Below are 12534 nucleotides of genomic sequence, written 5' to 3' on the forward strand. Positions count from 1 at the left end.
CTGCACGTCTGAGTCTGCCCACACACTGAACAAACAGGCTCTGTGTCGGCGCCCCTCACCTTTTTTTCATGGCCACTTTTCTGGCGGTTCCACGGCTGTCCTGCCAGTGGAATTCAGTCGGGGTGGCCGAGCCCCTGGCCCACCTACAGGAGCAACCCAGCATCAGTTCCACGGCAGCCCGACTGGAGACTACTCACCCTTAGGACAAGGCTGAGCGGGTGTAGGAGTCTTGAGGCCCACCTGAGGCGGGGGCCAGCGGGGAGACTCAAGGCCCCCGGGGGATCTGGGTGTTTGAAGATTCAGGTCAGACTCTGAGGCGCCCCAGTCTAAAGAGGCGGTTTGTCTTTTCCCTAATTCAGGGGGCCAGGCTGTCCCTGAGGGCGTAGTCCGTCCGGAGGGCAGGTCACAGCCCTTCCCCTACTCACCACACTTTCCCTGTGCTTCCACCTAGCTGATTCCCCACCCTGTCCGTCGCTGTCCTGTCACCTTGTTGCCGTGGGCCCCCTCTCCCGCCCACGAGGGGCCGCTGGGATCCACAGCTCATCTGGCACACCCTGCCACCCGCCCGCACGCACTGGGACCCTGCCATTCCGCCGGCCACTCAGACAGGCAGGAACACCCCAACATTCGCTGGAAAAAAGTTCTTCCCCACGGCGGCGGGGTCCCCAGTCCCACGCGCCCAGAGTCGCACCCACTCCAGCCACCCGCCTGGCGCCGTCGCCGCGCCCTCCAGCCTCAGCCCTAGCGCTCACGCCTCGGGGTCGCCAGGTCTGTCGCCAGCCTAATGAAGTCGGCTGATCCCCCACGTATGACCACTCCAGTGACACCCGGGGAACGCCTCGGTCCCCACGCTGTAGAGCAACCAATGGCTGCCTTAATTCTTCAGCAGAGGCGTTTTTTCTTCGTCCCAAGCAGGCGGCGGTTGGGTCGCCCGCAGGCAGCAGCGACTACTACGGCCACTTCCTATCCAATGCGATCCCCTGTCAGGTCCCGTACCACACTGACAGCTTCCAGCTGCCTGTCCTTGAGTCTCTCTTCTCAGCGGGAGCGGTGGGCGACCGAGGTGCGGCCGGGCGGCCCCCGCGTGGGAAGGAAAGACTTGCGGAGGGGAAACTCTTCATTCATGGGGGCGTGGGGGCCGCCCGGCCGCACCTCGCTGCCCACCGCTCCGCCAGGCGGTCTGCAGCCCCCTCCAGGCCGGCTCCTCCGAGTGGGGCGTGCTAGACCTGGGTTAACTTTCCGCCCGGTGCTGTCTCTGCGACCCGTCTTCCTCCAGCCGCCAGTCCTTCTCCCTGCGGCCGCTGTAGCCGCCAGCTTGGCTGAGCGCGTGGCGGGCCCCGGGGCTGGGAGCTCGCGCCCAGGCTTTTACTCGGATTCCAGCACCTGCTGGAGCGGGGGGTGGCGGCCAGCACCCAGGCTGGGGGCCTCTCCTCGCCATCGGAGAGGGTCGTAAGGGGGCGGGAGGTCAAGCCCTGCTGCCTGCCCCGCAGAGCCAGGCTCGGAGTCCGCCCACCATCCTCCCATCCTCCCGCCCACCACCGCGGCCGGGCGCGCAGGCTCACACCCCTTCCTGGGGAAGCGAATGGTCCCTTCCAGGCGGGTGGCCATGTTGCTCTAATAAAGCGGGAGGGGCGGCGGCGTGGGGGGAGCAGATGCCGCTAGCTGAGAGCGGGACTCGGGCGAGCAGAGCGCAGCCGCGAGGGAGCCGCGAGGGAGGCGCGAGGGAGGCGAGTCGGATCCCGAGCGCTAGCAGCAGCCGGAGTCGGCGGAGAGCACCCAGGCGCAGCCGGAGCCGGTGCCGCAGCCGCTATGGCCGTGGCCGTGGGGAGACCGTCTGTGAGTGCTGGGGCCTCGCCTCCCTCGCCTTCTGGCGCCGGGTGGTCTCTGCTCTGGGGCTGGTGCGGTGGGGACCACGGGGGAGCCGGGCGGGGGCTCGGCCCCAAGGCGGCGGCGGCGACTGTGGGTGTGTGCATGAATTTGGGCGCGCGTCTGGGGTCGGGGCGAGGAACCCAGGTGCTCAGCTACGTGATGCAGCAGTGGATCGCCTCGTAGCGCCCTGCTTCTGGGGATGCGAAAGAAAAAGGACCCCTCTCCTCTGTTCCCTTTAAAAGGATTCTTTGAGGCGCGGCGTGTCTCAGCCTCCTCCCTCTGCCCGCGCACTTCTTCCCTCGTGACAGCCAGAAGGGCGCCGGGTTCGGGGCTTTCCTCCCGACTCCCCCTCGCCGAGGGGCGCTCAGGGCATGGGAATTGCAAGCTGAAGCGCTGCGTGTGGCATGGCAGTAGAAGCGGGTCAGAGGGGTGGGATTTCCGTGGTGGCCTCCCCAGCGCATTGTGAGATCGCGAACAGCCTCGGGCATCCACCCGGGTGAGTGGGCCCTGCCCAGGATATGGACAAAGCCCCGGATAACACACACAAAGTTTTCTAGAGCTTCCCTTGTGGTGTGGGTGGAAGGACTGAAATGTTCTGCGGCTGAAAGGCCGGGGGCGGCTGTCCGAGAAGGCGGGGACGCGAGGAAGAGGAAGGGCGGGCGGGTGCGTGAAGAATCGAGTGCCCCACGGCGGGAGGGAGGAGAGTGGGAGGGAGGGGATACCCTTGCCCCGAGTGTGTGGGCCAGGGTGCCGCGCCTACTGGGGTACAAGATTCGGTCCGCGCCTCGGGGCCAGCCCGGAGGGGAGCGGAACTCCGAGGGTGCGGTTCAGTGGCCTCTCCGCATCCTCGTGTGAAAGGCGGAGGAAGGGGCGGCGGCGGCCTTTGCTTTTAATTGAAAGGAGCCGAGATGGGTGGGAAAGGCGGAGTCCTGTTTTCCCTTTCCCCTTTTCTTCGTCGGTGTTCACAGTCCACTCTCGCCTTACTGGCTTTGGGGGAGCTTCGGGCGAGGTCCTTCCCGGTCCACCACCTCCTCTTTCTTTCCTTTCTCTTCTTCCCTTTCCCACAACTGTGCAGCTGCAGGTGGTGGCTCGGGAGATTTTGTAGTTACAGAGGAAAGACTTACTGAGATACTGGAAGCTCCGAAACCCCAGAAATGCAAGGCTGTGCTCTCAGGCTTTCGACTCTTCCCACTCTCCCCGCCTAACTCCTCTCTAGATATGCGCCTTTTGCACCCTATCGCCTCGAGAGAAGTTCATGGGTCCCTTTGCTGATTCTAATTCGATTTGGTGGCTGGGCTTCCCGCGGTGCGTTCAAAGACGTTTTCAGCATTCGGAAAACACAGTGGTAGTATCGAATCTTAACTGTCTTTTAGGCCTTTTCAATTCTACGATTTAATGACATGCTCTTCTAAGAATTCTAATCTCCTCTTGCACATAAATTGTGCTGTTGATAATTAGTGATCACACGTAGATTATTGTTACTGAGGGAATTTGCATAGTCTCTGGGCTAGTCCTTTTATTTTTGGTGAGAAAATTGAGGTCTATAGAGCTCAAGTTTATCTGGTTAAATTGCTCTCCCCGGTGCTCCCCATTATGCTTATTACCAAGGCATTGATTCCGACAACTAAAATAATAATACCTGCTTTAGATACATTGACAAGCGTTTAGGAATGCAAATATTTTCTGGGGGTGTGTGTCTTTTTCAGTAATACCTATTGTTGCTGGTGCATTCTTGAGGGATGGAGGAGGTGGAAAAAACAATCAGCTGCACATTTTCTACAAATTAGTTAATATATGTCAATTAAATGGAAACAATATGTGGATTTAAGGTTTAGCTGTGTGGCCATAATCATATCCAACACCAAGTGGGCCAACCATATGTGAGCTTAATCCCACAGAATTCTTATGTTAGACCTCCATCTTCAGATAATAGAGGAGTTTTTTTTTTTAAGTTTATGTGTACAGAAGGAGTGATTTCTTTCTGCGCATTCCCTGTTGTCACTGGAATTAAAATTAAATTACAGTCCAAAGACAGAAGGCTTTTCTTTTGGAAACCGAACTTATGGGTGGTCAGGAATTGACTATAAAGTTGAAAAGTCTACAGAAAATGTGTGATCATGTTTCACAAAGAACTGTTGAATCCTTTAACTTTGTTCATTGGGTTACTGTCTTAAGTGTGGTCTCTGCAGTTATGGCTTTAAAACAAAGTCAGTGAATGGGGAACATGCTTCAGACACAGCTCCATGGAATCTACACTGCATCTTTAGCGTTCTCTGCCTCCCCCATTTCTTTACTTATTCTGTGATTTCCCCAAAAGAAAGGAAGGTGCGCTGAGGGAAAAGAACCACTCCAAAGTTGATTTATGTGTGAATGGAGTTTCCCTAGTTACTCCTTTAATTAGATTTTTTAAAACAAGTTATTTCGGACAACAGGACCATATCCCCGTTCCTTATAAACTGACTACCTCTCCCCTCCAGACTGAAGAAAAATGTAATCTGAATAACTTACCCAGAATTTTTGATATTCTTGAATGGGAACATCTGAGTGTGATATCCCAGGTAAATATGACATTTTAGTGGGGAAAAAAAAGCTTACATGTCAAATGCACTATTTTCTGTCTTGTGAAATAGTTATATTCTGTTACAAACCATTCAAACATCGAGGCTAAATTCAGATGTTTCTTAAGTGGATTTATTGTTGACTGCAAAACAAAAGCTACGATTTAGTGTGATAATGTTTATTTCAGTTTTAATTTTGATCCCTAGCTTCTCCATTTCCCCACTGATGGTTTTTGAGCTTAGTCCTAAGGACCCTGAAGCACGTCTGCTGTTTGCCTAGTGTAACTGATGATTAACAAGAACCTTTTACCCCCAAGGGATGTGTCTGCATTTTGGATGAATTAGTATTTTTGCGTCCAAGTCCCAGGACAGCTATTATCTTTATTTTAAACAGAGCATGGCAATTTACTCTACTTGGGAATCAGGCTTTAAGTAGCTGATCGACTGTCTTAAGCTGTGGTGGTCATCAGTTTATAGATTCTAGGAGTTGAAAGGAACTTTAGAGGTCACTTGGGTTAGCCTGCTCCCCAGTGCAGAAATATTTCTTACTTTATCCCTAACAAAAAGTATGTGTTTAAACTTTTCTGGTGGCGCAGATTTCGCTATGATATCCTTCAGTAAATGCACTTAATTGGTCTTTTATCTGTTGAGCTGAAGGAAATAGAAAACCAAGTTTCCAGTTGCTCATTTAACACAATTTATTAAGCACCTGCTATGTGTCAGGCACCATTCTAGGTGTTGGGGATATAGCAGTGGACAAAACATTTTCTTCTTACCTGGAGCTTTATTATTTGAGAGATTTGGTGTATTAAAGTGACCAACTTCAATGTAAATGTTTAAATCATTTGGGAGAGAAGGAATTATATGCCTATTGCTGACTCAGCAAATATGATTCAGGTGAAGGATCATATCTGTCTGGAAATAATTATAGATGATTCCCAAAGACGAGGTCCATCTTCAAGGGCAGGGAGTGTGGGAAGGGGAGGAGTACTGCCAATAAAATGTTATTTTCTCAAGTTATAAAATTGCCATTTTTGTGACTTGAAGATGTGGCCCCAGATGGATGGCTGTGGTTAGTGTGCCTGGAGAAGCATGAGTGGAGCCCAGAAAGGTTCCGGGGAGGGGGAGGCACCTAAACAATAAAGAGGCTGTCTTCTCAGGTCGGTTTTCAGAAATTAGAACTCTTTGGTCAGTGATATAAATTATACACACTGAGGCTCTATAAGCAATTATTAAGGAATGCAAGAAGCGTCTGAGGTACAATAATCTCTCCTTTTTAAATATTTTGAAAGCTCTTAATTTTATCTTTTAAATCATCTTCTTTAAAAATTATGCGTCTATATTACAGTGAAAAGTAAAGCCAAGGAATTGATTAAAAGAACAAAACTGCCCATATCCCACAATCTTGATATAACAGCTCTTAGGTGGTTGGTCTATTTCATCACTTTTTTTGAGCAAACCCATCATGTATAAACTGCTACCTAGAAACCAAACTGTGTGCCTGAATGAGTCCTGTGTGACCATTTGAATACTGTTAGAATGAAGGAAATGGATGCTTAGTGTTTGGGCATGAGCCATCCTATGTCTGTGAAAGGAACAAATGATTGTAGGACTCTGCTGTTTCCTTGATTTGGATGGCCTACTTGATTGATTGCCAAAAGACCAAGTGTTTATACTCTACCCAATGATGATGTCACACTGAGCATGATCATCTTATTTAAACTGTAGAGCAGGCCACAGAGTTTCCTGTTCCTGTGTTTCTCTTTATAGGACTCTAAACTTGGTTGGGGTTAGATGCCGCATTTGGATTTTATTGTTTTATTGGGATCCATCTTTCATAGTCTTAGCTAGACCTGTCTCAAATGGGGTCAGCAAAGCTGAACCGTTATTTAAATGAAACCCAACAGATCAAAAGCTTCTTTCCTTTTTCCCAAGGAGATATACTTTGCAATATAATTGATACCCTCCCCCTTCCCCTTTTTAAATCTGGATTGACAGAAAACTCCCAACTAAACAATACTTCCCCTGACCCACTCATGCCTGCTGGCAGCCCATCAGTGCAGCTGCTGTTGAACATAAAAACAATATTTGGGCTAAGGTGATACAGACTTCTAAAAGGAATTTGCTGGGCGATCTAAAATAAAATTCATATTGTCTGAGGCCTGGCCTGAGATAAAAATCAGGAGTCTGTTCCCTGATATGACAAAGCCAAGGCACGAGAGCCACCTCTTTTTAGGATTGATGCCAGTGAGTGTGAGCACATCGCTCAAGGCAAATGGCACAGGAAGTCCATTTGTGTGGATACCTTCTGCCCACCTGCTGAACTGTGACTGGGTGGGATGGAGTATGAAACATTGAGAGAGGGGCGGGCTGAGGTGGAGAGGTAGGAAAGAGACCATATTCTAAAAGGAACATCTTTGGTATCTGACAAGTAGGACCTTTGTTCTTTTCTGTATGTGATTTATTTTTTTGCATTTTTATTGTGCAAAAAGGAAATGAAAATATATATAGCATAACACTAAAATTTACCTGCTTGTTTTTGGTAGTTTTTGATAAGTAACATTCCTTTGGGAAGAACTGTTTTTTTTTTTTCTTTTTTTAGTATTTCTCTTACAGAAGCGGAAGCACAATAATAAGATAAGTTAGAAACTGAAAAACAGCAACATCCTGAACAACCTAACACATCAGTACTCTTTCTTGGCTTTTCAACCCACTGTTTTACCAGACATTTCTGTGTACCTTCTGTATACAGGTACTGAAATTATGATGGTGACTACTTGAGTGCAGTCCTTGCTGTTCTCATGAAATCTCTCTAAAGGCTGAGTAAGCAATAGGATTTAGCAAGGAAAGGAAGATGGGGAGGTGGCTGTGGAAGGGTTCCAAGCCCAGGGAACAGCATGTGCCAAATTCTGGAAGTGAGGGGAGAGACTCTTAAAGAAATCCAATGTAGCTGGTACGTCAGTGTTAGGGTCGGGTAGGCAAAGTGGACAGACAAGAAGCTGAGAATGTGGGAAGAGACTGAATTGTGTGGTGCATTCTTATAGGCATGCATTTTCTGTGTAGCTCTTTAAATGGTTTATATTCCATCCACCCTTTGCCCACAACTTAAGATATCTCAGATCCTTGAAGTTGATTGAAGGAAGATGAGGAAAATCTGTAGGAAAAACTAATTCTTCAGGATTCAGTAGGAGACATGAGAAAAGATCAGGGGAGTTGATTCCTTTCATGCCCAAATTGAGCCCTTAAAGAATAGAGGAAACAAAGACTGATAGAGGACACAGAGAAGGAAGGATCAGTGACAACATATGACAGTGACAATGCTGGATCTTCCTCTGCCTAGTTTTGTGCATTCAGCCTTTCCTCAGGATACGGAACTAGAAGTTATTATTTTCTTAGACCTGAGCAGCTGAGTCCTGAAGAGAGTGGTGGGGGGAAGATAGCAGTACTTCTTCCACCTCAGACTTCAAGTGGCAATTGGTGTTATCTGAAAGGAAATTAAAAACTCATCGGATTTTATGAGAACAGGAGAAATGCCTGTTAAAAGCCAGGGTTTCCTTAAGATTTCATGTTGTTTTCATTCATCTAATCTCCTTGAGTACTGTCTTCATACCAGTATAAATTTTGTGAATCTCATTAAGGTACTCATTAAATTTACTCCGACCTGCTGTTGGGGGGCAAAAGGCTTGGCCAAAAACTTCTATGCACAGGAAGCTTGTTCAGCATCTTGATTTTAAAATTTATTCTATTCAAGTTACTGTCAAGACAATTCTCACTTCATACTCACAAAATACTTGAGAAGTAATGTAGAGAAGGAAAATGAGGCAGGAAGAAGCTGTCAGTTAATCTGGTGCAGAGATTTTGTGGGAGAGCTAGGCTTTGGAACCAAAGGCTCTTAGACCAACAAGCATACAGAAGACCTCTTCATCTGATTCAGTCAGTTAGGCTAAATTATGTTGCAGTAACAAATTGGCCCCTCGTTTTGGTGGCTAACATAGCAAGGGTTTATTTCTCATGCAGGGTTCTTGTCTGTTCCATCCTCTGAAGTCTGCTGCATGCTACATTGCCTCCAGGACCCAGGCTGAGAGAGTGTCCTCTATTTGGGCATTGACAGCCTGGTGGCAGAGGACAAAGAGACATGCTGAACCCTGAGCTGGCTTCTCAAGCTCTTAGATGGGTCACTTCTATGCAGATTGTATTGGCCAAAGTAAATGGTCATTCCTAAATTCAGAAGGATGAGGATAGAGAATCCTCTTGCAAAGGATGGCTCTGAAAGACACTTGGCTAGGCTTCAGGGCCATGGGCTGGGGAAGTAAATCTTCCTCTAGGGAGGGCAGTGAATATTTTGAATAATAACAGTTGGCTAGATTCCTAGTTAAGGAATCTACTATGAAGCAGAGTCTTTATTTTTAAAATTGTATCCCTGTCTATAAGGATTTTTCTCCCTCTGTTTGGCCTGCTATGATTCTAGCTGGGCGTAGTAGAGTGTGTGTGTGTGTGTGTGTGTGTGTGTGTGTGTGTGTGTGTGTGGTGTGAGAGAGAGAGAGACAGAGTGAGAGTGAGTGAGTGAAGAGCTAGGCAGCCACAGTGAATTGAAGGCAGAGTGTGATTGCTCCTACTCGCTGGTGATGAGCTTCCAGGGATGGCACCATCAAGTCAGTGATGGCTAGTACCTGAAAGGCCTCTGTGCTGCTCTCTGGTGGCCTCAGCTGCGGAACTGTACTCTCTGGGAAATGGTTGAGGCCATTAGGCCATCCAGCTGCTTGACAGAATGATTTCCCTTGGGACCTTGGCCCTTTGGACCTTTCCCAGCCATCTGTCCCTAAATGCAGATGAATCAGATGGCACCCTTCTTTCCCTTGTTCTGTTTTTCTCTCTACTGAGAGGCCATAGTGTGTAGCATTTGGGTGAAGAATGTGGACTCTGGAGCCAGGCTGCTCTGGTTCTAGAGTATCAGTTTTACCACTTAGCAAGCTTTGTGTCCTTAGGCAAGTTACTTCCCTCCTCTGTAAAACTGTAACAGTACTACCCTCAAAGAGTTACAGATTAAACCAGTTAGTAGGCACATAGTGCTTACGCTGCTGCCTGGAACATTCGTCCTCAATAAAAGTTATCTCAGGGAAATGGTGCTGAAATAGTAATGGTTTTATACTGAAGACCAGGCTCAAACCAGAACTGCCACCCCACCCCACTCCAGTAGGAGCTGAGCAATTGCCCCTTCTCTTGCACCCCTGAACCACACAGGCTTCCCATTTTCTAATCAGAACACACCTTAGAGGCACAGATCAAGCATACCCTCCATGATGCCTCCACCCACAAATCACCAAAATTTTGGTGATTTTTATTTATTTGAATTGCTGGCAATACTTATGCGTCATCCACATACTGCTCTGGAGTCCCCCACTCCACCTTTCCTTAAGTTACCTTTTAAAAAAAGTAACTGTCAAATATAATTGTGAACATAAAAAACAAAACACAACAAACAAAAAACTTTATTACCTACCATAAGCAATATGTTCTGCTCACCCTTGGCCACATTCATGTATTTTTAGTCTATGTAGCCAGACTTAAGGGGAAAGACTATACGTCGTGTACCCCCCATCAATAAGCATTTGACTCAATAAGTGAAAATTCACCCTTCAGATAAATTGGACAAGACCTATTGGCTAAGACGTGTGTCTGCCTGGCTGGTGCTGTGTCAACCTCCAGTAGGTGTAGACCTCACACCTCCACTTTCTGTCCCAGGCTTCTCAGCCATCGCCAGTTGGGTTCTGCTTAGCTATACAGACCTATGTGCACATCTAGATGTCCAAAGAAGTTGCCATCCTGGGGGGCAACCCTATGATTGATGGAGCATAGAAGGTGGTGAGGTCTACATGGCTTCTCAGCTGACTCTCATAGTCTCTCAGGGTGGCACTGCTTGCTTCTGAATCTGTAGTGTCTACTTTGTTCTATCATTGGTTTAATTTATCCATTTCAAGTCAGTTGCATTTTTATATTCTAGGACTGTGAATGGGGGAAATTATGGTTTTGGTACATGAGCTGTGAACTTAGGACAAAGCTTAAAACTGGTTTGAAAAAAATATCAGAAAGTTTTGGGCTTATACTGTCTGTATAGATGAGAAAAGTGGGGTAAAAAGAAACAACTTTAATTAGCTTTAATTTAATGAACAGTTTTAAGGATAGGAATTAACCTAAGTATTTCCCTAAGAGTGATTATTTTATTTATTTTAAATTTTTTATTTTTGTGGGCCCATATTAGGTGTATGTATTTATTGGTTACAATAGATATTTTGATGCAGACATGCATGTGTAATAATCACATCAGGGTAAATGGGGTGTCCATCACCTCAAACATTTATCTTTTGTGTTTCCAACAATCTAATTATACTCTTTTAGTTATTTTTTAATGTACCCCAAGAGTTTTTAAGAGAATTGTTCAAATAATCACTGCACTTTGTGTAAGCCTAGCCCAGAGGCAGTTTCTGAGAATGTCGTGGAAACTACATAAACCAAGCCGATTCATTTTTAGATTCTCCTCACATTTGTCACCTTTGCTTTCATTCTTCGAGGTGTTTGGTTTGACTTACATAGGTAGGCAGTCTAAGACTAGTACTTTGGCCTGATAGAATAATTTGATTATTTATCTGTTACATGCATCTTTGTTTTCAAAGCCTTTTCCAATCCTTAGTCAACTTCTTAACCACTAGGGAATGTTGGATTGTCTGAAGTTGAAGCACAGTTTTCTCTCTGAGCCCTCTAAATAATTTAGTCTTTTCACTGTTGATAATCAAATTTGCTCCTTCAGAAACTAAAATTCCAAGATATTTTATGAAATCAAGGCAGATAATTAAGATGAGGTCTCAGGTATCAAAATTACTAATAATTAATTTGCCACCACTAGCTGCTGCTCCAAAGCTGACATTTAATCTATGTGAAAAGGACCAAGTCTAAATTGGATTTTCTGACCCAGTCAAAGCTGGGGGTGATGAAGACTTTCATTGACTTTGTGTAATGGGATTTATATAAGGATATTGGAGAGTTGGGGATACTGCTGAATATTGCTAAATTCCCTCTTTCTTGAAGAACTTACATTTTTATTCCTCAGTGGCTTTTCCTATTTCCTGTTCATTAAGTCAACAAATATTGAGCTCCAGCCAACACCATGCGTGAGTGACGATGTCAAAACCATATCCTTCCACTCTCCCACCAAACTAAACCAGAACCAAAATTTGTCTTTGGAAAATGGATCTCCTTGTCACTAAGGTTCAAACTCTTGGAATAAGGTTTGAATTCAGGGGCCAGTTATCAGGACGTCATTCCCACCTCCTCTCTCAAATCATTTGTGATGGTGCACCATCAACCAGTTGGACATTTGAGGACCTTCTGTGTTTCTTGCCCTGTGCTTTATGTTGTTGGAAAGCCTACAGTGTAGCTGGGGAGGGAAGGCTGAGACTAGGATCATGCTCAACCTCCATCACTGGGAGGATCTTGTCAGACTCTTTTAACCAGTATTCAGCCCAGTGCTTTTTCTTAGTAAACATGAGGAACTTGGCTTAGCATTCAGAAAGAATAAGGCCCATTTTGTTTCTCATCTCTTATGTGATTCAAGGACCCTTGAAAGGTAACTTCCAGCTTTTTTTCTTCCCAGGCTATCTTTCAAAATTTATTTTTTTAATTTAAGGCAAGGATAAAAAAGACACACCAAAGGGAATTGGGAAGTTTTATTAGAATCCTGATGGAATGTTTTCAGGCTTACTGACAGATTAATTTGTACCCTCTATTTCCATTACAAAACATTCTGACTGCCCACAGCATTCCACATGGTTTTGACTAGTGGACTAGTACAGATGCTCCTCAGTTTACAGTGGGGTTATGTCCTGATAAACACATTATACTGAAAATATCTAAATTTAAAACGCATTTAATGCACCTCACTTACTGAACATCAGAGCTTATCCTAGCCTACTTAAATGTGTAGAACGCTTATGTTAACCTACAATTGTGCAGAGTCATTTAACACAAGCCTGTTTTATAATAAAGTGTTGAATATCTCAGATAATTTACCAAATACTGTATGGAAAATGAAAAATAGAATAGTCGTATGGGT

The 12534-nt window shown here is 46.2% G+C and overlaps 1 protein-coding gene across 13 annotated transcripts in view; it reads left to right on the forward strand.

Moving 5' to 3' along the window:
• Positions 1–1603: 1603 nt before the first annotated feature.
• The window catches only part of SEPTIN11 (septin 11), an 89778-nt gene continuing 78847 nt past the window's right edge, over positions 1604–12534 (forward strand). For 11 of the 13 annotated variants that reach the window (XR_004263704.1, XR_004263705.1, XM_032261071.1 and 8 more), the window contains exon 1: positions 1638–1836. Coding sequence is in view for 11 of the 13 variants with exons in the window: in XM_032261071.1 (XP_032116962.1) it covers positions 1653–1836 (184 nt within the window). In the remaining 2 variants the exon portion in view is untranslated. Of the gene's footprint in view, positions 1837–12534 lie in introns of all 13 variants that reach the window. The other 2 variants (XM_032261080.1, XM_032261081.1) reach the window with 1 other exon arrangement.

The sequence above is a fragment of the Sapajus apella genome, unplaced genomic scaffold (genome assembly GCF_009761245.1).
Source record: "Sapajus apella isolate SASKATOON/1434 unplaced genomic scaffold, GSC_monkey_1.0 scaffold121, whole genome shotgun sequence".
NCBI classification, from domain to species: domain Eukaryota; kingdom Metazoa; phylum Chordata; class Mammalia; order Primates; family Cebidae; genus Sapajus; species Sapajus apella.